The sequence below is a fragment of the Anthonomus grandis genome, chromosome 8 (genome assembly GCF_022605725.1).
Source record: "Anthonomus grandis grandis chromosome 8, icAntGran1.3, whole genome shotgun sequence".
NCBI classification, from domain to species: Eukaryota; Metazoa; Arthropoda; class Insecta; order Coleoptera; family Curculionidae; genus Anthonomus; species Anthonomus grandis.
Window position 1 is genome coordinate 3,275,528 of NC_065553.1, and position 27,480 is coordinate 3,303,007.

Here is a 27,480-nt window from a genome sequence, read left to right on the forward strand (position 1 = left end):
AATTTAAGAATTATTGTACAGGGTGCGGCATAATTGTCTCCCTGTTTTTAAGGCTTAATAAAAGAAATGTTATTTGAAATACAAAGATTTTATTTTTTATTTTAAAAGTACAACTAAAACATTTTTGTCCTATGTGGTTTTGAAGAGAATATCTGGCAAGTGCCGTCCATCATTATCGAAGCACTGGTGCAAGCGACTTCTGAAGTTTCGCATAACTCTTGCAAGCATTTCTTGGAGTATTCTGCGAATTTCCAGGCAGAATGCAAATTCTTTAACTAAAAAATGCAAATTCTTTAGTTGTATAATAGTCGTTGGACGATGTTTGAAGACTTCAGCTTTTAGGTAACCCCACAGAAAGAAGTCGCAGGGCGTTAGGTCGGGCGAGCGTGCAGGCCAAGAAATATCGCCTCTCAGGGAGAGCAAACGTCCGGGGAACATTTCTCTCAATACTTGCATTGAAGCTCGAGATGTGTGTGTGCGCTGTTGCCCCATCTTGCTGAAACCAGGCATCTTGCACATTGATCCTGCAAAGGCTGGGGCGAAAAAATTGTGAATCATCGCTATATAGCGTTCCGAATTGACAGTAACAGCGTGATTTTCTCCTTCAAAGAAGTAAGGGCCGATTATCCTCATTTCAGACACAGCGCACCAAACTGTCATTTTGTCACTATGTAGAGGCTTCTCGTGTACTCTCTCGGATTATCAGCGGCCCAATACCGAAAGTTTTGCTTGTGTACCCAGCCAGACAAGTAAAAATGTGCCTCGTCACTAAAAAAAACTGTGCCCTGAGGTAAATTTTAAAGCATAATTTCACATGCAGCACGTCGATTGTTCCAATCACGTTCTGATAATTCCTGTGCCAGAACCATCTTGTATGGATGAAAACGAAGATCCTTGTGAAGAATTCTTCCCACAGTGCGGTCAGATAAACGAAGGGCAGCTGCGTGTCTCCGTGCAGAACGTCTAGGTGACCGTAAAAATTAGCGTCTCACAGTCTCGATGTTTTCGGGTGTCCGAGCTGTCCGTCCACCTCCTTTTTTGATAACAGATCCAGTTTCTGTGAAGTTCTTGACCCACAACACAATTGATTTTCCGTCCAGGACCCCTTCATTTCGCGGAATTTGGAACCTTATCCGGAACGCTCGTTGCGCAGCAATAACTGACCGATTTTCGCGGAGGTACACTTCCACGGCGAATGCGCGCTGTACGTTGGTCCACATGATGCTTCAGACTAAAACATGTTTAAACAAAACTGTTTCCCATACGGCTCTTAGTGTCGGTACCCCCACTATTCTGCGACGCCGCACGGCATTACGAGGGAAGGTTAAAAATAGGGAGACAGTTATGCCGCACCCTGTAGTATTAAGGGTAAAGTTTTATATTTTACAGTACCTCATACAACACAGTTAAATGGTAAGGCAGAAAGATTAAATTGGACTCTATTGGAAAAGGAAAGTGCATTATTTTTTGACTCGAGCTTAGGAAAAGTTTTGGAATGAAGTAAATATAAATAATAAAAAAAGTCTTTAAATTTTTGGATCAACAGCATATACCAAAATTTTCTAATATTCACATAAATTTGACAATCAAAGTAAAAAATATATATTTATGAGGCGATATGCTTTTAATGGTTATCGTTTATGGGACAATAACAACAGAAATATAACTATCCATAGAGATGTTCTGTTTGAGGAGCCTAAGAAGGAATATAGGCTCGATTCGTCAATATCTGATGGTGAGGTGGTTGCGGCTGTGTACAATGTCTTTCGAGCCGATAGAGATTTTCTAAATACGGGAAAATCACGAGGTGGGGGCTGTCTGATAGCCGTTAATAAAAAGTTTAATGCTTTTAAAATAGATGTAAATCAAAGTGTTGATCTTGAGCCCGGTATAGATATTGTTGGTGTTAAGATTTTATTAGATTTCTCGTCAATTTTAGTTTTTGCTGTATATCTTCCTCCTCCAGTATCTCCTGAAACTTTGGAAAATCTGTTTGAGTGTCTAACATCCCTTGACTGCATTTTTGGTAATAATATTTGCATATTGGGTGATTTTAATCTACCTAATTACGTTAACTGTAACAATTCTCAGCATATTTTAATACTGCAAAACTTTATAACTTTTCTTAATTGCAATCAAAGCAACTCTATACAAAATTCAAATAACAGAATTCTTGATTTGGTCATAAACAATAATGAAAATTGCATAGTGGAAAAATCTTTTCCGTTGTTAACCGAAGATACTCACCATCCTGCTCTTGATATTTCGTTAAAATATTGCCACTCTATGAATTTTAAGCGTAAGACACTTTTTAATCTACAAAATGCATTTAACTTTAAAAAAGCTAATTTTCCTAATTTATATGATGCCTTTTCAAAGACTGATTGGTCATTTATGGAAGCTACGGTTTCTGTGGAGCATCAGTTTAAGGTCTTTTATGATTTAATATTAAAGGAATTGGACAGTTTTGTACCAAAATATCCTAATATACCTAGGAGAAATTTTCCACCTTGGTTCACAAATAGTATTATAAGGGATATAAAGCTTAAGAGTTTTCATTACAACAAATTTAAAAAATATGGAAGAACCGATGATATAAACACGTTTAAATTGTTACGCAATAAATCTAAAAGAGATATATCTAAATCTTACTATCAATACGTTTCAAATGTGGAAAACAGTATTATAAATAATCCTAACAAATTTTGGAGTTTTATAAAGAATAAAAAAAATACAAGAGATATTCCTAAAGATATGTTTTACAAGGACACTCCTATAAAGGGCACCCTTGAAATAGTTAATTCCTTCGCTGACTACTTTAAACGATCTTTTTTAAATAATAATTTACACCCTAATTCTCATCATACCCCAAATAACTCTCTTAATATAAATATTTTTTGTTTTTCAGAACGCGAAGTACTCAATGCTTTAAACAAATTAAAACCTAAATTTACAACAGGACCGGATCTTATTCCTGCATTTATTATTAAGGACTGTAGGCATATACTTGTAAAGCCTTTACTTGTTTTGTTTAACAACTGTCGTTTATCGGGGTCTATTCCCGCATTATGGAAAGTTTCCAAGGTTTGTCCTGTATTTAAAAAAGGTAATAAGTCCGATATATGTAATCATAGACCTATATCTATAATTTGCAATTTTTGTAAAGTTTTTGAATTTTTAATTCACGATAGAGTTTTTCCGTTAACCAAAAATATTATTATTCCCCAACAGCACGGATTTTTTAAAGGAAGGTCTACGAGCACAAACCTTTTGCTTATAACTCAGAATATTGCTGAGGCAGTTGATAATGGGGAACAGATGGATGTTATATACCTGGATTTTAGCAAGGCTTTCGATCAATTGAATCATAGTTTAATTGTTGATAAGCTTAGTAATTTTGGATTTTCAGCTGTCTCTCTTCAATTGTTTCGCTCATATCTATGTGGTAGAAGTCAGTACCTGGAGTTATACGGCGAAAGGTCAAGCTCCTATGATGTAGTTTCTGGTGTCCCGCAGGGATCTGTGCTTGGACCGCTACTGTTTAACTATTTTATTAACGATATTGGTGATAAATTGGATTGCGATTTTTTACTTTATGCAGACGATATCAAGTTATATAATAAAATAAGAAATCTCGCAGATTGTCATAGATTGCAGTATAATCTTGACTTGGTAAATGCTTGGTGTGTAGAAAATGGTCTAAAGTTGAATGTTTCTAAATGTAATGTTATGACATATACCAACAAATTAAAACCGTTATTATTTAACTACGCTTTAAATACGACTACATTAATACGCACAAATTCTTTTAAAGACTTGGGAGTGTACTTTGATACCAAACTGTCTTTCTCATACCATATTGACACAGTAGTCTCAGAAGCGTCAAAATCATATGGATTTATTTATAGAAGCACTAAGGATTTCAGAAATCCAGATGCCATAAAAACATTATATTTTGCATATGTACGATCGCGATTGGAATATGCTTCGGTGATATGGTCGCCGGCTTATAATGTACACATTAACAATCTAGAGCAAGTGCAAAGGCGCTTTTTAAAATACTTATGTTTTAAGTGTGATAATGTATACCCACCTCAGGGTTTTCCACATGATGATCTGCTCCAACGTTTTAATATTTGTTCCCTAGAAACTCGACGAACCTTTTCTGCTCTTATGACATTGCATAAATTACTTAATTATCTAATCGATAGTCCGCCATTAGTGTCAAAATTATATTTTTTTGTGCCTCGTCTCAATAATAGACATCATACCACGTTTCATCTCCCTACTCCTAGAACAAATGTACTTAAATTTTCACCAATTTATACCATGTGTAGTATTTACAATAATGATGCTCATTTTGACATTTTCAATATTACAAACGAAGCCTTATGTCGCTCACTTGAACACTAAGCCACAAGTAACCTGAGTTTGTATTAAGCTATTTTTTGTAAATAATATAGCCATTTCCGTTAATAAAAATTGAGGCCCATAGTCAGCACATTAGGTTTTGATAGTTTTTGTTACTGCCTCTTATTACTTTTTATGTAATTTTTTAGTTAGTTTTAGTTAGCTTAGAAGATTTTTGTAACAAGTTATATATACATTTTTCTTAGTTAGCATAAGTTATATTTATGTATTTGAAGGTCTTTTCTGCCTTGTAGATGGGTATTTATTTACCTGTAAGGCTTGTATTGTAAAATAAATAAATAAATAAATATTGTCCAAAAAAAAACGGTACAAAGTCCAATTTTGTTAGAATATAGCAGTGGATGCAATAATTGTCTCGAAAATGAAGGTAAAAAGGAAGTTGTGTTGGATTCTCAAAAGTTTTTAGACATTGAAATTTCTAAGAACGCTAATGGTGTTTATTTGGTGCAAAAATCTTATATAGAAACAATTCTGGAAAAGTTTAGTAATAATTGCAAGCCCACAAGCACACCAATGTTTTCTGGTATTGATGCAGCCTAGAAGATTGGTGATTAATACTAGAACTATCCTTACCAAGAAGCAGTCTGACAAACAAAACAAGTCAGACATATCCTACTCAGTACATTTTTGCAACAGGAAAATAAAAAATCCAGGTAGACAAGATATAATAAATATAAAAATAATTTTTAGATATTTGGTTTCTATAATCAATGATGGAATTGGCTATAAAAAATGATTGTGATAGTGACACACGGTTTGCCTATTGTGATTTAGATTATGCGGGATAATTACAGTCCAGAAAAAGTACAACAGGATATGTTTTTCTGTAGAAGAGCAATTACGTGGGCATCTAGAAAACAACCAATAGTGCCCTTATCGAGTACTGAATCTAAGTAAAGTGAAAGAACTTCTGTTTATGAAGACTGTTATAGAAGAACTTGTAGTAGAAAACATGTGAAAATGGATTTATATTTGGATAATAAAAATTTAACAACATTCAAGGGACAACCGTCATTATAAACGTAGAATAATGAAAACTTATTAAGAAATCTATAATATTTCTAAGAAATTGACAAATTTTTATGATGTTATAAAGTTTTTTGTGTCATTTCTACATAAGCATTTGGCATCATTGCATTAGAAATTTTACAAGAAAACATACTGCGCATAATCCCACGCCAATGCAAATTCTATCCTTTCAATGTTCTAAGGGGGAATCTTCTGCCGCTATAGACGTATACGACTATATATGGAGATTTCGCCGCTAGAAGGCCAGTTCAAGTCGGAATATTGGCGCCACTTTTAAATCAAAATAACTAGTAGTAAGTAAATACAGAGGGGAATTAAAGACTTCTTTCTAATAGTCTTAAGTAATCGCGTTTAGTCTATATGTGAGTAATAAATCAGTTGACTATTTTTGTGCTTCGAGTGTTTTAATTCACACGGAAACGAACAATATTTAGGAGAGAACACTACAATATTTAGGATAGTAATAAAACGCATCAATATTCAATCATTCAAGAGCTATATTTAGAAAAACTTCACTAAACTTAATTAAAACTAAAGTTTTCTTTAATGAAATGAAATGAATGAAATAAATAAATGTTTAACATGATAAAAAGTTATTTTGTATATAAATAGTTCATGTACGAAGAAATATAGTGGATTAGCATAATATATAACAGTAAAACCAAAAAATAAAAAAATACGTTAAAATGTTGTAAAAAGGGATACTTATTAATTATGTGATATAATATGGGTCACTATACAAAACCTCCCAAAAACTATTAAGTATTGCTTCTATTTTTCTGATTGCCTATCGTAGAATACAATTATGTATATGTTAAATATCGCGGTATATTATATAATAAAATCATGCTTTATGTATAACCATATTATATGTACTCTTAAACCTACGGATTTATTATTAAATAGAGATGTGATAATCTTTTGGACACAGCTACTTTTTTTGGTAATATTTGGAGTAAATAATTTTTAATTTTAAAGTGATTTACGTTATATACTGAACGTTTCTAATCAAACACATATACAAGTATATCAGGCGGTTACATAAATATGTGAAGAAATTATTGCAATAATACCTGATACCTGATATACATATATAGAAAACACATAACAGGGTGGACATATAAAAGCAACTTAAATAGATATGTTAAAAGCCAAAATAAGAGAGAATAAATTCCATAAAATGTTAAATTACCTATCTAGATATTGTTTCTGCCATATCTATCCAGTCTTATTTTATTTGGAAAATGTCTTAACAGTTATTTACCCCCGCTTCTTAAAAATACCTCGCGAAAAATTACAAAATTAACGTACGTTTATCACTTTATATAACGAAAAAGCAAACCACAGCCTTTTCTATAAGAAATTACATCATAACTTACTTAAGAGCGAAATTTTGGGACAGTTTCTATTTTTTTTGTTTCCTTAACGTTTATATGTTGCCAAACCATATGTTTTCTTTTTTGAAAATTTTTAAATAATTGACAATTTAAGCAGTTTCTTGATGCTTTTATTTTAATAAGGTTTAACTATCGTATTCACGATTAAATGAAATTCGACGACGGTTTTTGGTGCCATTACGAAATAAATGTTGTTCCCCGTAAATGTTCTCTATGTAAGTTGAAGTAGTGCACCATTTTGAAATTTATATGGCTCAATTTCGAAGCTTTTTATGTGTTTTGAAAATTTCCGGATATACCCGAAAAAATTTCATAAAATCTTTTAAATTTTTTCTGCATATTTTGGAACAAATTTAAAAGAGGACGTTTCGCTAGCAAAATACTATTAAAAAAAAGATGTTTCTATATAAAAAGACAATTAGAATACTCATCTCTGTCTGATACATTCATTTTGGGTCTATTCGTTATTCTCTGTCAAACTCGTCATACTGTAAAAAAGGCACTTAAAATTTAATTTTAAAATTAAAAAAATGTAGTAGTATTTTTATTTTTAAAACAAAACCTAATTAGTGCTTTCTATAGTATAGTAAATTAGACAAAGGTAAACTTATGAAGGGAATTACGTGTGAGCGAGAGATGGGTGTAGATATAATTATTCTTATTTTTTAGAATGGATATTGTCCTAAGAATACTAAAAATCAATCAAAAAAATCTAGGGCGGTATTTAGAAAATTAAAATAAATTTTTAGTTAAAATATTCATAAACCCATCTTTGTCTGACCGATCATTTTGGCGATAAGTTTATCCTATTAATAATTTTCGAGTTTTTTTAACTCCAAAAAATACGATTTAAGTTTCTCACTTTTGCTTCTAAGACTTAAATTTTCACATGCAAAATGCACATTATATTGAAAAAACAATTTTGTTACATTATTCGAAAAAATTAAAAAGATCTTTTAAATTCAACTACACCATAAATTAGCCTCATATTGACGTCATCTGATCTGACCCTATTAAATAACAGCAATATTCTGCATCAATTGTCAACAAAACCAAAATAATACATAAAAAAAATAACGAAAATCTAAAAATATTATTATTAATTGTAATTTACCCTGTAAATGATAAATTAATACTGACAGAAGCACAGCGTGTACACACACAAGACAAAAGGGCAGATCACAAAAAAAAATCGTAAAAAAATCTATTCTCCTAAAACTACTTCTATCGTAAACATATATACAGGGTGTCCGAAATTTAAGTTTGAAGTTCCATTAAAAAACAGATATTTCAGTATCTCAAAAGTGCAATTGTTCAATTACGCATATTTAAGTTATCTTGTACATTCAATAAATAAAAGAGTTACAATTTAATTTCAGGCACCCGGTATATAAATAATATTCGTAACAGTCATTTTTTTTTAAATAATAAATTCATGTATTTTAAAACACTTATTCCAAGACATATTATATCTACAGTAATTTCCTTGGGAATCCTTATATTTAATAACAAAATGAGAGTTTCAACAATAAAATTAATATACACACACACAAATATACTCATAAAGTTATTTTGCCAATTATTCGAATTATTATTTGCAATAAAACTATTTTAGGGTCTATATATAAAAATTTTAATTTTATTTATCGGCCTGCGGTTTATTTGTTGTTTTATATGCAACTTTAATATATATAATGGGGCTGTTCTCATCGTTCTCACTTATAAAAATTATCCATTTACTTCTGATACAAAAGGAAGGAAATCACAAATATTATTGTATCACATAATTATATCACATTAGCAAAATCAACTGGACATGTTTTTTGGGTTTATATGTCTTTTTTGGACTATTATTGTTAAATTAGCAGACCAAAAAATGAATTTTAATCATCCTAATAATCAAGGTATGGTTGGAGATTTGCTCAGGGTTATTACATTTTGTGCATTATCTAGCGTTGACAGTTAAATAGTATATCATTGATATGCATACAAATCAGTTTTTAAAAAGCCATAGTATGTGGTGTAGCAATGTTGGATTGGAATTTTTTCATTATTTATTCGGTTTCGTTTTATTCAGTAAGAAAAGTCGCTAAAACCCTTTAGAAAACATTAAATCGAAATTAAATCGAAAAAAAATAAATCGAAAATTTCAAAATAAACTGATTTTTTTGTACTGGATTCATGAAACATAATGGTAAATTATTGTTCAAGGAAACTAAAAGTCATTAATGTACTGCTATTGTACAATCTTTAATTATATTTTTTCATTAATGGTTGAGCTTTTAAAAGCAAAATTGTTGAATCAAACAACCTCAAATAAAACACAATGAAAAACTGTGGAAATAAAACAGCTCAATTTTTGCCCTTAAACTCATTAACTAATAGCATAATTACATTTATTTCTCAGACAAAATATGAAACCTCAACCTAATTTAATCCTATGTACAGAAAAGTGCACAATTACATATAGGATATACAACAACCTTTTTAAGCTTAGAAACTCATATCAACTATGACCAAAGCCATTGCAAATCGAAATAATATCTTCTTCGCTAAACGAGTATGACAAATTTGAGTTTCAATTAGAAAAAAATTAAATATTTTGAATTATACAAAAAAATTTACAAATACAGCTTCGAATATACCCAAGCCCTGAAGTTCTATCATTATACCAATGACTGATACTCTAGGTTTAGCAGTTATTTTAAAAGCATAATTGTGAATAGAGCCTTTGACTTCTATTGTTTAAACTCATTAGATAATATAGAAGATCATCGGTAAGCCGATCCTCCAAAAAATAATAAAAAAAATAATAATGCGGTAATTCGAATGTCTTAGACAGATTTAACCACTTTAAACTACGTCTGAAATATTGTAAGAATGAAGGAGTTGGTGCATCAACCATATATTTATTATATCAAAAAGCGCAAAGAAAAAATCGGGCGGTAAGTATTTTTTATGCATAAGTAGTACGTAAGGCCAACTATTTTTCCAATGTACATTTGTCGAGAATTGTTTTGCTGACCCAGAGAACAGAAAAATATCGAGAAGAGTATCCTGAAATTGAAAAATTGTTGGATGATTCGTCCTGTAGGCAAAGGATAAGGGATATTCCTATATCATAAATCAAAGCCATTCTGTAGCCAAAGTCATGGAAAAGATGATCTTCTGGCTAATAGGGGTTAGATTGCGACTTTCAGAAGCAGCCATGGTTTAAGAGCGTTAAAAATTTGTGGCGAAAAGTTATCCTCTCAAATATAGAGTGTCATTGGAAAAAAATCATGGGGTGATAGTAATTCTAAAAATAGTAAATAAAGTTTCTATTCTAAAGCACTGAAAGGGTGAATTTAAAAGACGATTTTTTTAAATTGTAGGCCTAAAGTATATTTATATTTCACAACTTTTAGTAAAGAACAGTCACCTTGCTAAAAACTACTTTGTATTACCCTTAAAAGAAATACGCTTGAAATCATGACTCAGCCTATACCTCTTTCAAACAAAGACTTGATAAAACTCTCTCGAGATAAGTACAATGATCTTATTAGTTTATGCACACTAATAAGATCATTGTACTTCTTATTAGTGTGCATAAACTAACGTCGCGCGTTAGTTTATGCACTTATCTCGGCGTTACGCCGGTTGTAAAAGATCCAATATTTCAAAAATATTTTAGAGATCTTCCGCATGAATAAACAGCCAAATGCTTTTAATTTTAGTATGTTTCGATAATCTTTATTTATAAATTAATAAAAGAAATTATCATTTATTTTTTTGTGGTTATCCTCTAGTAATTATCTACTGTTAAAATGTGTATGTTTACTTTTAAAATATTATTAAATTTTTGATGTATAGGAGTTGCTATTCTTTAGTTCGTTAGCTTTACTGAAACTAGTTGTTACTGTTAAGTTGTATTAACAATATTTTTCATAAATCTACCTTTCATAACGAATAAACAAATACCTGAAAGAGCGGTTACATGTTTTATTTAATTTGAATATCAGTATAATAGAACAGGCGAACATCCAATATAACATTCAAAAAATCTAACCAATGGGCGAACGTCCATTTGGGTCAATTTTAGCTGTAAATAACTTATAGGTATTCAAATTTTACACATATATTTAGTAAGCATGTATATTGACCTACGTAACCCCATAGACAGTAAAATAATTAATAAACTTTTTAAAAAGTAATCGTGTTCCACATAGGACCTATTTTCTTTAAAACGCTTTCCTGTAAAATTAACAAATTGGCGCTTTCGCCCCTTGGTAAGATCAGCGACGATATATGTCGTGTATAGTTGTTTTAAACTTAATCAACAAAATAGGGTTTTTGCAAAGGCAAACTTAATTATCTCTAATAACCGTCTGGGTTGGCTTTCTTGTTGAAAGTTGTATCTTTTCTAGTTTTGCACCATCTTTTATAAGAATAAATATTAGTACAAGCGGATCAAAAATTAATTAAAAATAGTCGTAAACAGACACTAAGATCTGAAGAAGTAAAGACATAACCGTGAGTGAGTTAAAAAACTAACTAAGGATAAAACGAACTGGTAGAGAGCATAAGAATACTGCGGTACAGATGTATAGAAGAGGAAAGAATACGAGAAAAATGGCAAAATGCAGAAACGATGATATCAACAACATAGAAAACTGTCGTCTTATTAATTTACTATCTCACGTATACAAGTGTCTCACGAAAATTATAATAAACAGACTTGCTAGTAAGTTTGACCCTTACAAAGCAGTAGAAAAGGCTGCTTTTCGAAAACGATTCAACACAATTGACAGAAAAAAGCACAGAATATAATGTGGCATTATATTTGGCCGTTATAGATTATAGAAGGGTCTTCAGTTAACTCTAGATATTCAAACCTTATCAAATATATCTGCGGGAATGTTTCCATTAAAATCAGGATAGATGAAGAAATAACAACAAATAAAATACGAGTCAATAGGAATAAAGCAAGCAGATATATAAAATTTCTGTGAAGTGGATGTATCTAATGACTATATCTAAGCCACCTGTGTTTTGTAGATGATATAGTCATCATAGCTTAGCAGAAGAACTTAGAACCATCAAAGAAGAACTACAAAGGGAATCTTTGGGCATCGGACTTATAAATAAATCTGGAAAAAACAAAAGTAATGAGTTCTGAAAACATCGTAGGAGAAATAAACAACGTACCAGGCTACATACACCTAGAACATGAAATCCATTTAGGTAAAGAAAATCAAAAGGCTGAAATATCTAGAAAAATAGGACCTAGCTGGGCGACATTCGTCAAATTGGGACTAACCATAATAATCGATTCTAACTATGTAAGCGTCCATGAATAGAGCGACATGGAAGGACTTCATCCAAGAGGGGATGAATACAGTCTGAACAAAAAAAAGGTTTCAATTTGAAAAAAATTACTGTCTAATTTTTAAATTCTTTTAAGCTTCCTGTATTGAGTATCTAAGTAATTTCGTAATATTTTTTAGTCAAACCAGTATATCTATCCTGCAAATACTCTGAATGTTTAGGGCCAGCTAAATATTCTGAAACTTTGCACATTTCAAGTTTAAATCAATGTTCGTTATCTAAAAAATTCTTGGACCTTTCAAGGAAAAAAGAGAAAAAAAATTGTAGACTCCTTTAGGTTCTGCTGTAATTCTGTTGAATAAATTCTTCAGAATGCTGAATTGACACCTCACTCAGTATATTCCTAATTTTTATGTTTTACGGAATATTTTTCGTCAACGAAAATTACAGAAAAAAAAACAATTGGTCAGTCTAGGGGTCATAACTTTCAAGTTGCATTTTCATATAGTTGGAATATAATAACAAGTTAAAAGTATTTATTACAAGATTGGGGATATACTGCAGCAATAAACAAATTTTGTTAAACCAATGGTGTGATATGTAACCATAAAAAATATTCCAATATCCTTCTTCAAGAAACCAAACCCAAATTAAATAAAAAAAAGATTCTATATAATTTTAACGTAGATTCTTTAAATTTACAGCACCACCACCTTATGTACTTTCAAACCGAATTTACAAAACTGTTTTCTTAGTCGCACATTTATATAAAACCCAAAAATGCCACACAATTTTGCCGCAGATTTAACGAGATTTTGGTCTTAACCAACATGAGAACTCGAACCCGCACCCGCTTTAACCTCCAGGACTGACTTTATAATATTTAAATAAACTATGCTTTTAACATTACAGTAATAATAATTAAGTCATAACTCATAAAACCATTTTTTCAATTAAACTTTGTAAGATATTATCTATATTCTATAGGATGCCCCTTCATCGTCAACTTTGGCAAAGAAAAAAAAAATTATACGCAAGCAGTTTAACCATGCGAATCTGTGTTGGGAAATTCACCTGAGTGATGCAAAAGGGCAGAATGAGGTTGTGATGTGGATGGTGGTGGACTATCTGGTGTCGTGGTGGTACCCAAGGAGGAAACGCCACTCGTCGAAGGTATTTCGAGGCTCTGGGAGACGGTGGAGTTGTCTTCGGATTCCAGGTTCACTTTGAAAGTGCTCAGCAGTTCCGCGTTTGGTGAAGTGGGGGCCGTACGCGATTTTTTCGGACGGCCGAAGGCGGACTTCCAGGTGTTCGTGATGAAGTTCTTCACCGATTTGGGTGATTTGTTATCGGTATCGGCGAGGTTGTATACCATATGGTCCTACGATTTCAAAGGAAATTAGGGTTATTCTCGTATAATTTCTATTAACGATAGTATATATTTTTAAATTTAAAGCCGCTATAGTCCGAGCGCATATGGTCCTTTAAAATGTATAAGGCAGAATTAAATTCCAGCGTTTTTTGTACTCATTTAAAAGTGTTACACCTAGAAGAAATAATTTCTTTAACTTCATTTTTAGCTATACATAATAAATACATATTGAGCTTCAAACTCACAGCTGAAAATAACTTTGCTTAAGTACAATTACAGAGTTTTGGCTAATTCAACAGAGTTTTTTCATTATCTATAAGTTTTTCAAAGCAAAATATCTTATTCCATGCTCTAAAGAAGTTTCAAATCATTTAACTCTTTAGCTCAAATTGTATAGACGCACGGTAAATTTATTTGTTGGGTGCCGAAACATTCGTGTATCAACATGCAATAGAAATTCATTGCCAAAACGTTAAATTAAAAAGAGAACAGCAAACACTAGCTTCTTAACTTGTAAAAAGACATGACTTGACAAAATTTGTTACTACAAGTTAATACGTCGATTTTCGCACCCAAGATCTTTATTGGCCAGGCGTGTATAATAAAAAGAAAAACAACATGGTATCTTAAATATACTTTTTTTTTTAATTTTTGTCATTTGTACATAAAATTTCATAACATTTTTTAGTTGCAGTTTGTTTTTTTGACATGAACTAAGAATTTTTATTAATTTTTGAATATTTTTTTTGTCTGCCCGATTGTTGACCGTAATATTTTTTTCATTGGATGAGAAAATTTGATCAAATATCTACTAACTCAAAAGTTTTTATATATACAGGGGCGTAGTACTTTACTTCATTTTATAATAAAAAAGTTTTTTCTTCATTGAAAAAATTATAACCAACTTTTAATATAGGATTCAACCTAGTCTTACACTATTTTTACCACAGTTAGCCTACGATACCTGTTAAAGAGTGGTAATGATATTTTGTTATTTTTGTATTACAGAATTTTAGTAAAAAAATTTCGAATTTACTAAAATTAAAGATAATCCTATGGTTGGAACCTTTGGTGTGACACTCAAATTACAAAACAGTTCTACCACTAACGATGTTAGCATTTTTGGGAGAAGATTAAAACTAAACTAAAGCTACTTATAACTAACCTTATATACTAAAGATATAACTAATAGAGCGAAAATGAAGCATGGCTACACAGATGTTAAACGCTAACTAAACTATACAATTGAATATAAGGGATTGGATCTGTAATATCAGAAATGTTTTCTTATGGTCAAAATAACACTTAGATGCTGTATACTCTACATAGGCATGACCTGTTTTAAGGTAAGTAAAACACAAATGCCATACTTTTACTTTATCTTCTGATTGTGAAAATAGGATCACTTTTTGTCAGTGGCTGCAAAATATGATAGTGCTTTTTTAGACGAAGCTATATAGCATAATAGTGGCAGTCTTAATAGGAACAATTTTGATTATGACACTAGCAATCCATTTTTGACCAAAGACAATCACCACCAACACAGATGGCCGCTTAAGGTTTAGGCAGGCATTATATTGGACTACATTTTTTTCAATGACAATATTACAGTGGCGCTTTAAGAAAAGATCTGGTTTCAAAATGATGGCTTATTGTAGCCAAGCTGTTAAAAAATTTTTAAAGCGGCATTTTGATAATCAATGGACAAGTAGGCCGGAGCTTGGCCATCAAGATCTCCCGATTTGATCAAACTGGACTTTTTCATGTGGTGATATGTGAAGAAAAAAATGTAGCAAAAGATTCCTACCACACTTCCGCGTCAACCTTCACCCAGTCAACACGTGGTAGTTCTTGTTTGTTAGGTAGTTTATAACCAGGCAGGATGATGCATCGTCGGGGAGGCCACAACGTGCAAAAGTTATAAATTTACCATTGTGAAAGTCTTAATTATTTATTGTGAAATCTTCCATTCGAGGAACAGGGTACATACCCGAAGGCTTTTCCCGAATCACCCGAATGAGCTGGCAAATTGCACCGATTGGAGAAGAAGAAGAAAATTCCTACCAAAAGTGAAAATATGAAAATTCGGGCTTTTTTAAACAACTGGGTCAAGTATGTTGAGAAAGTTTCTATAAGAAATATCACTGCAGGGCTTTAACAGGTATCTTAGACTAACTATGGTACAAATTTCATAATCTATGTTGAATCCGCGATTAGTCATATTTTTTAATCAAGCTCTCTAAAAGGTTAAAAAAGTCACCAAAAAATTGCTTACTTGGCAACGACACACCCAAATTTCAAAAATGTATCATCAATGTAAATCTTCTTCATACCTAATCATATTTCAATGATAACTTTCATTCGAATATATTTTATTATAACTTTTTTATGAAATAATTTTACAAATACAGAGTATATGTAAATGTATACTGTATATGTAAAAATATTTTTAGTTTATAGATTTTTGGTAACCCTTTGCTATAGAACTTTTAGCTCTAGCTCATTTAATTTAGGCGCTATCTTTGCCGTACGCCTTTTTGACATATCCCGTATATGCGTCCATTTGAAAGGATATCCTAAATATACAGGGTGCGGCAGAGGAATAGAATGTTTTTGAAATAATCATAAAATCATTAGTTTTTGCTTTAGGGAAAATTTATTGGTAGATCAACATACACATTTGATAATACTCGGATGGATTTTCAGTTGTGGAAAAAAATATCAGGCATATGGTGACCATTTCCATCGACGCATTTTTAAAGTCGTTCGCTGAAACTAGCCTCGACTTTTTGCAACAAATCTCTATTGATTTCACTAATTTCCTGGCAGATTGCATATTTCAATTCATCTAATGTACGAGGATTATTTTCATAGACGCGGAACTTGAGATACCCCCATAAAAAGATCACACATGGACATGCCTGGGGACCGAGGAGCCCATAAAACGTCTCTTAAAACGAATCTTAAAATTAAATGGTTGGCAAACAAAGGACGAAAAACAGCCATGGATACCCTGGCGGTGTCTGCTGTGGCTCCATGGCTACCATATTAACGTGTAATGTTCAGACGTTACTGAAACGGTAACTCCATTTTCTTCAAAAAAATAGGGACCTATCAAGCCGAATTTGAATTGAAATGCTTTGAGTCAAGGCACTGAATGTAATCTGACGCACACCCCTCTCTTCTCTAATGGTCAACCACTTCGTCTCCTAAAAACGTTCACTATTTGTGCCGCACCCTGTATAATAAAATGTTGAAACCGAAATAAACTCTCGACACCTGCAAAAATAATCGTTGAAAGTTTGAATATTAGTTCGGTACCTAATGATTTTTATTAGTACAAGTTGATTATTAATTTACTGAATTAATGGAAAAGCGCTGTATTTTTTAAAGAAAAGATGTTTGTTATTCGAAATTAGTTTTATAGATATGTTGGGTTATGTTCCATGAAAACTAATAGTATTTATAAATAATAGTACATGTAAAGTATAAAACACATAAAAATTCTTAAACAAACGTCCGGAGTATGCCTCTCAGATCAAAGAAAATGAATTACCGTTGACTACAAATTGTCGTTTATAATTACAGCATATTTACCAAAAATTCCGCTTTCGTCAGATTTATTGGCTCTCCACGTGTTTTAACAGGTGAATACAGGGTTACTAGGTTTCTTGGCGGCGTGCTGTCTGGTTGGGATTCTTTCTTTACACTTTGGCCAAGCCTGAAAATATAGAAAAAATGGTTTTTAAGTTTATGTTAAAAATAGAGTAGTTAATAATGATCAAATAAGTCTTTAGTATGTTTTCTTTAAAAACCTGTATTCGGTTGATGTTACTTATTTAAAATTTATACTCATTTGTTACTATTTTAGAGATTAGAGGCATATCTCAGAATACAAGATGTTTCTATGGATTTATTTACTATTAACCACAATATATTTGCTGCATTCACAAATTGGAAGACTGAAAGATGCAGTGGAAATTGACAATAGTGCAAACCAATACTTACACACACAACATGGTCTTGCCCTTATTCAACCTGTAGAACTCGATCAAACTGTGGACATCGTAAAAAGCGAGTTGCTGATCGAGCGTAACGACGTAAATTCGTCTCTTCGACGATTGGTCGACGTGTGAGGCGGCAGCGACGTATTTGTGATGAACCCGATTTTCGTAGAGGTACGATATCGTGAGGCAGTTGGTGCGGGCGTGGCTGTCCCGTAAAAGCCATGCGCTGCAAATAAGAATATTTATTTATAAATTAATTCTAAATAGGTTCATATAACGGGTGTCCCAAAAATATATCGACAAACTTCAAGGGGTGTATACATAGTAGTTTAGTTTAGTAGACCGGGTGACCCATAAGACTGTTCCTCGGCCATATCTCAGAAACCGTTCGTCGTACGACTCAGGGGTAAAAAAAAATTATCGGTTATGAAGAATCGCTGGAATATATTTTTAAGTTCTAGAAATGACCACCAGAGGGCGTAACTGTCATCTTAAATTTTAAAACTCGCGGAAAGTTGACCTTGTTGCAAATACATATCCTTAATCCTTCCCCAGAGATGCAAATCAAGTCGGGAGACCTAGAAATATTTATTACGTTTTAATATGTGCGCAATTATCAACAGAATCATTCCAAAAAGCAATATCTAAAGATTCTTGTGTTAAATATTTGCCTTGGAGGCAAGGGAATAGGCCGAGTGAATTGTTTGCACAATGCTTTTAGAAATGATTAACATTACGACAAAGTACCAGCGGGCACTAATGATTTTATTTACAAGTAAAAAGTAATTTTACTAAAAATATTTTATATTCTATATTTTATATACGAGCTCTGTCTCGGTGAAGTTGGTCCAACTATTAAAACTAAGTTTGTTTATGAAATTTATCATATTAGCCGAAATGTATTAAAAACTAAAATGTACTTCTGATAATATTCGATATTTTTATTTAATATTAGCCTAAAATACGACATATTTTGTAACAGAGAAAAAATATCTTAAAAAACTGCCGATTAAGGTATAATTAATAATAAAAATCAACGAAACCAAATAGCAGCAAATCAGCACGGCGTTACATCGACTTTTCGCCTGATTACTGCTTTTATACGTCTTGACAAAGGGTCAACTAATATTTGGCAGTCATCTGGTGTAAAACTGTTCCAAATTTCTTGGAGATTCGTAATTCCGGAACGGTTCTTGCGGGGTTCGATCTAAGCTGTTTCGGCATGAGATGCCACAAGGTTTCAATCTGGACTACTCGACGTCCATTTTAAAGCTGAAATAATGTTTTCTAACATTTGGGGTATTTTGAAGTTCATTAATGTACTTCTCAGCATTCCTTATACCTTCGACAAAGTGTAAGTTTCTTACTTCACTTGCTGACATGGCCCTTCATAACAAAAACCAGAAACTTAACTTTTTTTAAGATACTCATTCTGAAACACTTCTTTAGTTTTTATAGCGCGATTCCTATTATCACTCACGCATACTTCAGACCTGACTTCATCACCAAATAATGGAGTTCCATTGGTTCGAAGACCGTAATTTGTGTTCTTTAGCCCACGCTAGTCTATTTTCTGCTGAATCTTTGTTAGTAAGAGTTTCTCTTTTTCCTAAAAAAATTAATTAAAAACGAAAAAAAAATTTAAGCCTACCTTGTAAGTTTTACATCCCAATTTTTGGGCAGCTCAGTGACAATTTGCTCTTGAAAACTCTTTTGTGGTTGTCTAATTAATAACACAATATTTTTAATTCATTATAATTTTCATGCCGATTTCCCTTGATAATCCATTTTAAGGCTCTTAAGTTGGTGTTGCAATATCGTGGTCGGCTTTCAATTCTGGGTTTTTGAGCAGTAGATCCCGTTGATTTTTACAATTTAATATTATTTCGAGTTGTACACCTGGATTTGTTAATACTGTCAGTGATTTGGGAAGCATTTGGAAACAACACCATGCATTGGTGTTGTTAATAACAAAGTTGATTTAAATGTCAAAATCGGCTTCTTAGCAATGTAAAATATTATCATTTATTTTATCGAAGCGTATAAATTTAACTTAAGATGTTTTCATCACGTATTTTGTAAGACAGAAGTCATTTTCCAAAGAAAATACTTTTGAAATAAAAACGTTTGAAAAATAGCTGCGTCGGTTTTGTTCTCTTGCGATAAACATTTAAAGATACCAAAAATTATATATTTGAAATAAAATTTTAATTAGCCCTTAAATAAATGCAGAAATATCATGTTTTGGGGGTGGAGCCAACTTGACTGAGACAGGGCTCGTAGTTTATAGCTATATTCTTAGGTCATAAAGAAATGTTTTATCGGTTTTTTAAAATCAGAAGATCGCTGGGTAAACTAAGATTTTATGAGGTTATGTTTTTTATACTACCCTTTTTGTCATTGGTGTGATTTAATTGAAACTTGGCGTTTATGGTTTATTTAAGATACAATTAATGAATTTTGCTATAATTTTGACATAACCAGGTTTTCTAAAGTTATAATTCTTTTAATGTTAATAGTTAAGTTAGATTGTGAATTGTTATCCTTGCAATTGAGTTGATTACATCTTTGTTTTTAAAGTTGTATTTTGATTAAACTTGGATATAATGTACCTATTTGGGTGTCTAGACTTACCTTTTAAGCTAAAGGGCATACAATCTACCACCCAACGTGGTATAAAAATGTAAGTTTATAGATTTATAAACACTAAGAGTGTAAAAGGTGTTTAAAAAATAAACAATTTATTCAGCCAACAGAATTTATTTTATTAAGTGCTCAAAATGTGCTCAGTTATTCGCGAGACAATAGTAAAGTCTGTTTTTAAATTTCTCACGAACAGTGGCAAGTGTTTGTCCCCTTAGCATTTTTCCAACATTCGCGAGTTTTATAAATTTTGTAGGGGTAACAAATAAGTAAAAAAATAAAATCGCTGGAAAATATCTTTCAAGTTCTAAAAATGACCACCAGAGGTGATGGTGACGTAGCTGCCATCTTATATTTTAAAGTTGCATTTTCTTTAAACTTTGCATAGTACTCTATTTTTTTTCACATTTTTATAGAAAACTAGTTTACCTATCAGTTTCGTGAAAAAAAAAAATTAAAAACAAAGATGGTGGTGGATGTTTAATTGTTTTTGCAATAACCTGCTTTAACTTATTAACGGTTTGACAGATTTTAACAAATTTGGCATTTTTGAAAAGAGCATCCCTTGAACAAAAAGAATTATTCAAAATATAGTCAAGTTTTGATACCATAACCCGAAATCCTAAAAAATTAAATGACATGACTTTTTCTCTAGGAAAAAGTAGCCAAATAGCACGCAAAGAAGCCAGTGAAAGCTGTTTTCCAAAATCTAGTTCCTAACCTCAAATATTGGGAAAATAAGATGAATGGATCTTTGAAGGTTAAGGCCCTTGAATAATAGTAATAATAATAATAATAATATTACCGCCTGAAGGTTACTGCCCTTGAATAATAGTGATAATAATAATAATGACTTTATTTTCACAAATTAACGAGTTAGATTCACAAATAATTCTATCCTAAACGTAACTGTACTATTGTAAAAAGAGAAGTCCAGATGTAGAAAACTTATACAAATAGATTTATCAACCCTACTCTACTTGGAATAGCCATTTGACAGACCAAAGTATGACGTCGATAAAATATTCATTATTACCAGACAATTTAGCTCACTATTCGCTGGTATGTCAAATACGACATTTTAATGCTGCTTAAAATGATGTGTCCCACGATAGTAAAGGCTCCCATTTAACATATCAAAGTGAGGTTAGCTGGAGGTGAGGAATGTGATTGACAGAACTTTGGTTAAAATAAAATTGAACGTATGTACCTGTATATCTAGATGACATGTTTCTTTTTTTTTTAGAAGTTATTAAGGGTGATTCGTTTTGAAGGTATAAACGGAGGACCAGATATTTTGAAGGGTAAAGCTATTTGCAATAAAATTTGCCAAAACCAAAAAAGACATCGGATATAATGACAGCTCAATGGAGCGAGTACAAATGATCAGAGAGGAAAACATAGCAATTTTGGTGAAAAATCCGTATTAATTCCAATTCTGAAAAAACAACGAGCAAGCCAATGCACTAATAAGCCTTAAAAGTCACATCTAGAAGGTCTGTCTCAAAATTATTCAAAGGAGGGTAAGATCCCAATGTGAGTCAGATTTGGATGAAACCCAATTTAGACATATGGTCTTGTATTTCGCTGTTACGAACGTTGAACGAAGACTTACTCGTAGTAAGTCTTTGACAAGGAAAAAATTATGGACATACAAAGCTAACATACAAAGCTTATAGACACCTTAAAGAACATGTGGACAACAAAATGGACAACAGGAACGTTAAAGTTATTGAAAATTTATACTAGAAACAGCAGTAGTACGATTAAAGGGAAAGCTTACAGAAGAAAGCCAAATTCGAAAAACACTTGCCCAAATAATTGAAAACGCCAGGAAGACCTGATATCGCACTTGAACAAGAAGTAGAAGATAATGAAAAGAGGTGTTTCATAATATTCGAAACAGAGTAATTGGCAATACTGCCCATCAGAATGTTATACCGAAACATTTGGGTACATATTCACGTTATATTTCATTTAAAATGGAGTAAAAATCCTTTTAAAAGTTTTTATAAAAAATGCGAATCGTTATTTTAAAAAAATAAATGATGAAAAAAATTTTAGGAATTAGTTTCATAGTAAAAAATAATGAAAGCACTTTAGGACTAAGGAAGAAAACCTAATAATGGATATTTCTATACCGAAACGTTCAGATATACTTACTTTCTTATTTTTGGAATGACGAGTCTAAATAGTTATTGCAATTACAATTTTATCCATAAGGTTTAGAATGAATCACCTATATAAATAGCAATTTAAGCTATAATATATGAACAAAAAAGCACTTTCCTGCATAAACCTTAAGCGATTAAAGCTGTATCAGACGACCTTCGTTTAACCTATAAACGATCTAAAAATAGTCAAACCACTTAAACCGTTGTTAACTACTACATAACGACAAAATAATTATTATTTTTTTCTGCTTGTATAGAATTTTGAACAATAATTCTAGCAAGTCGCCCCCCGTCACTGACCCGGGAGCTTGGGTTTGGCATTGATGCAGGAAACGACCGAACGATCGTGAGCCAGGTCAGTAATAGACGCTGAGGTCATACCGCTGTATCGACAACTGAACGTAGGTACGTGAAAAATTGCATTTTTTTATCTTTTTTGGATTGTTATAATTAATTTATCATAATTATTTTATTGGATGTTATATCACTATTTAAATAAATATTTTAAAAAGTACTCTCGCAACGATCAGTCAATATATTCTTTAATATTCAAAGTATCTAAGAGCCAAGACTGCATAGAAGTAGACGTTGGTTTCAAAAAGATCTGCTTACTGCCCAACCTGTAGAATTCCAAGATTCTGTAGAAATCATCAGTCGGTGAGCCCACAACCGTGTTACTTCAAGTTGTACAATTCGTAGAAATGTTTTAGTAATTATTAGCGAGTATAGTCCAGAAGAGTCTTTTTGTTATTTTTTTTCTCTGAAACTGGCATTTAGTAGAATGGAGAAACTGTGCTGTTCACAAATGAGTCATGGCTTGGATTCGTAAGTGATGATTACCGTTTAATAGTTTGATGGCCAACCGGACCTAGATATTTTGAGCACCCATGCGTTTCTTGAATTCATTTATCGCTTTTGAAATCTGTCAATCTAGATATAGCAACGTTACAAGTATCACTATTTAACAGTAATATTAACGAAATAATGATCTTTTATTGTATAATTATTTGGTGCTCAGGCTTCAATGAGAGCCAAGCGGATAGTACACCAGTCGTGCCTCTCGCACGGGCTAAGGCTTAACCCTAAAAAAGCAGAGCTCCCAAGGAGATGTAAATTTGTAACTTTGACACACCACCTAATGTATCTTTGGGTGGCGTTTTGTGAAATATTCTAGGACAGTTCAAGTAAGCCATTGGATTCCAAACTTTCCACAAGCGATCACGCAGGTATAAGAATGAAGAAGGCCACCTGCATCGTTTAGGTTTGCAAGAGCTTTCGGAAGAACTTGGGGTTGGTTCCCTAACATTTTTCTAACATCCTTCATTGCATCTACTCACCTACTATCAAACAGATAGATCCTCACTTAGGAGGTTATAGGTTGGTGGCCCTCCATGAAGATCTCCATGGAGACATTGAACTCCAATGATGGTTTAACTTCAAAATTTTCTGAAGGGATGTGTTAAGACTCAGTTGAGCTTTAGCCCATGAGGGTTTTGTGACCCATATGGCAGACAGAAAATAATGGTAGGACTCTAATAAGCCTGTAATACTAAACAGAAGGGAATATCTGATGACACGGGCAGTTCCAGAATGAGTGATAGATTGCAGCCAGATCCACCCGCTCGGTGACCAAGTTGAAGTATTTGCTGCGTTAAAACGTGGACAAAACATTTCACAATGTGTATTTCAATTTCCTCGGACTGCAGACTTGGCAATAATGTTAAAAGGCCTATACTGGAGTGAATGAAGGTTCTAGAGGTGAAGAATGGCTTAAGGGTTCAGTTCGTCTGGGAGTCTGGTCACTGAGGCAATGCTGGTAATGCGAATGTGGAGTATCTTGCTAGACTGGAATTCGCAAAACTGCCAGTAGACCTTGAACCTATAATCATAATAACTCTCAGTCACAACTGTCATGGGTCACAAACATTGCCTTTAAAGCGCCTTGTACAAGAAGATGCAGGCCGATAGTTACATAGGCCGACTGATTTCTCCTAGGTGTTTTATAGGGTTTGCCTTAGTGGCCAAATTAAGAGCTATGGGTTTTGGAAGTGAGAGAACTTTGTGAGCGCAGAGTTTTCTCAATGGTTGGCACCAAAGAGTAATAATTAATAATATTTTATCAAATTCCATAAGAGTCATTCAACAGTCATTCGGGAGTAGCAAAGGGATCACATTATCCTTTATTTTTTAAGTTTTTTATCAATTATTACGGAAAAGTTGTTTTCGTCGATGACTAAACGCTATCGCACAATTGACTATTCAAGAGACCGTGAACTAATGACGAGTGATCTTCCTAGGCTGAGTGAGGTATCTCTTTCTAGTTGTTTAACGTTAAATATTAGTAAGTGTTTTATAATTTCGCTTTGAAGAAAAATTAGAGTTAATAAGTTTAACTACTTTGATACAATAAAGGATTTATGTATTATCCTGGATTGAATATTAAGTTTTCAAAAGCATGATTCATATAAACTGATAGAGCATCGCAAGCACTGGCTTTCGCAACATCATTTCGAACACCTTATTTTGCATATGTAAGAACAATTTTTAAATATTCGTCTTTGATTCGGAGCCCATTTTATCAAGTCTATATAGATAATACTGAATATATAAATAATCCAGTCTAGAAGATCCTTGTCTTTTCTTGTATTTGTGTATAAATATAGCCGGGAATATACCAACTGTTCTTTAGCATTCGAGAAACGTCTCGTCATCGTCTAGATCCGAAAGTGCGACAAAGATGGAGCGAGCCGATACCTCGCGACATCTCGTGACATGTGGAAGGTTTGCGAATCTTCTCGACCAATAGTCTACCGTTATATATAAGTAGTCATGCCGCTAGGAGGCCAGTTCAAGTCTGAATATTGGCGCGACTTTTAAACCGAAATAAAATACAGTGTGTAATAAATCAGTTGATAATTTTGGTGTGCTTTATCGAATGCTTTAATTCATCCCTAAACGGACAGTGAAAACGCTACAATGAGCTAGTGCATAGATTTGTGGACTTCCATGCATTGTTTGTTAGCAAGCTTAAATATTAGGACTGGCCGACAAACCAGAAAGACTATGTTTATGTTTGAGACTATGAGACTATGTTTTATGTTCCAACTCACTCTACAAAATATGGTTTGCACAACCCTCTCTCTCAGATGTCTCGCCTATAATTGCCACGAAATCGATAAATTTAGGTACGCAAAACAATCAATCTTACGATAAGATTTTTCCCGTAAAACAGTCTCTAATTGATGTAATTCTTTACTAAAATGATGATGTGTCTTTATTTTTTTTTGTTATTTTTGAATTAAAAAAAAAATAAATAAATAATATTTTAGTTATTTATGTAAATAATAATTCCCATCAATAAAAAAGGGGATTCTAGACACGTGTAATTTAAAAAATTATTTCTACTACCGAAGAAAACATAAAAGAAAATCAAAAATACCAAATTACTTTACGCACCAGTTCATGAAAAAAAATTATTTTACGTACTAGTGCGTAAAAAAAGTCTTAAAATTGTAAGTACGTTTGAGGCATTGCCAAATGGTAAATGGGCTACATTTTGAACACTTAAATAAGGAAAATATATTGAGTAAATTTGTCTTTTTCTTGAATAAAAGGTGTTTCAATTAACTTGGAAATCGTAAGTCATTAAAAACCTGAAATTTTGCAGTTTTCTACCAGTCGATATGCTCTTTAGAATTAAGCTATTTTAAAAAATGTATCTATTTTTATTATATGTTTGTATTTATACTTTTGATGTATTTCGATTTTGGGCCACATTGTATATTAATTTCTACATAAATTGCTAAAAGTGTTCAAAACAATTTTAACGTAGTTATGTTTAGGATAAAATTAAATCATAAATGGAGTACATTTTAAACATTTATTACAACACTTTTTCAATAAAACAGGTTTTATAATTTATATTAAAAAAAAAATATTTTAATTATCTTGAAAACGGTACTTACAGAAACTTGTAATTTCGACGCTATGTATGTATAATTTGATACGCTCTTTAAAAATGCGCAATAAAGAATTAGGGTTACTATTTTAAAAAATTGTTGTAGACATCATATCTTATTTTCGGGACACACTGTATGCCTTTGTTCAACACAACAGAGCGTTACTAAAAATACCAATCGACAGGTCCGAGGATTTTTTTGAGAAAATAAAAGTATACGAACTACTAAATTTATTCCATTTTACAGACTCCCACTGTATGCTATTTGTGCAAATAAGTTTCTCCTTCAGTGAAAAGCTTCTAGTTTTTACTTTCTTTTAAATAATTTTTTTATTGATTAAATAGAAAGCCTGGGCCAGCTTTGGATTGACCGTCATCAACTTCCATTTGGATGATACAGGATTACTTCTCGTAAACCCTTACCTTCCCTTTTAAATCACCTTCTATAAACCTTTAAAATTTCTCTACAAGCTTTAAAAGTATATTATATATATATTACGATTTTAATATTTCAAGCGATTAAATTTCTAATTAAAGGGTGTCAGATATTTGCCAAATCGAAGTTATGCCAAGTTATTTAAACCCGAATGATAAATCTTAGACATAGAACCTTTTGAATATTCAATTCAAATATGGTCTTTCGGTGACCTAGTTTATTGTCTTTAATTTTCATTAAATTTGGAGCCAAGCCTTATGCTAACGTTTCGGCTATATTAGGCCTTCTTTAGGGCGAAAGCATTATTAAGTAGATACTGATTTAATTTAGATAACTATATACTGATATTTAGGTTGTTATATGTTTCTCCAAAAATAGACCTTATTTTTTTTATTGCCATGAAGAAGGCCTAATATAGGCCGAAACGTTCGCACAACTCCTAAAGTTTTATTTAGCTCCATACCCAACTAAACTAAAAACAATTCACTTAAAATGCATCTCTGATGATCATGTTTTAATGTAAAATCTCTAAAATTATGAATTTGTGTAAATAATCATATCTTGACTTGATAAAACTATCTGCTACCCTGTATATTAACATTTTTTCAATATATATTCATGAGTTTATTACCTTGTATCATAAGTAATACTCGATAGATGCTCTTAAGAATAAAAACTGTCTTCTTCGTCTTCTTTATTCATTTCACATTCTTCTTGACATAATAA

General features: G+C 32.2%; 1 protein-coding gene across 2 annotated transcripts in view; it reads right to left on the reverse strand.

Annotated features, from left to right (window-relative positions):
* Nucleotides 1–6,050: 6,050 nt before the first annotated feature.
* The window catches only part of LOC126739991 (uncharacterized), a 213,337-nt gene continuing 191,907 nt past the window's right edge, over nt 6,051–27,480 (reverse strand). For both annotated transcript variants that reach the window (XM_050445835.1, XM_050445836.1), the window contains 3 exons: nt 17,545–17,769; nt 17,134–17,257; nt 6,051–13,545 (listed from right to left, as the gene is read on the reverse strand). In XM_050445835.1, coding sequence (XP_050301792.1) covers nt 13,207–13,545; nt 17,134–17,257; nt 17,545–17,769 — 688 coding nt within the window. In that variant the 3' untranslated portion in view covers nt 6,051–13,206. The remainder of the gene's footprint in view (nt 13,546–17,133; nt 17,258–17,544; nt 17,770–27,480) is intronic.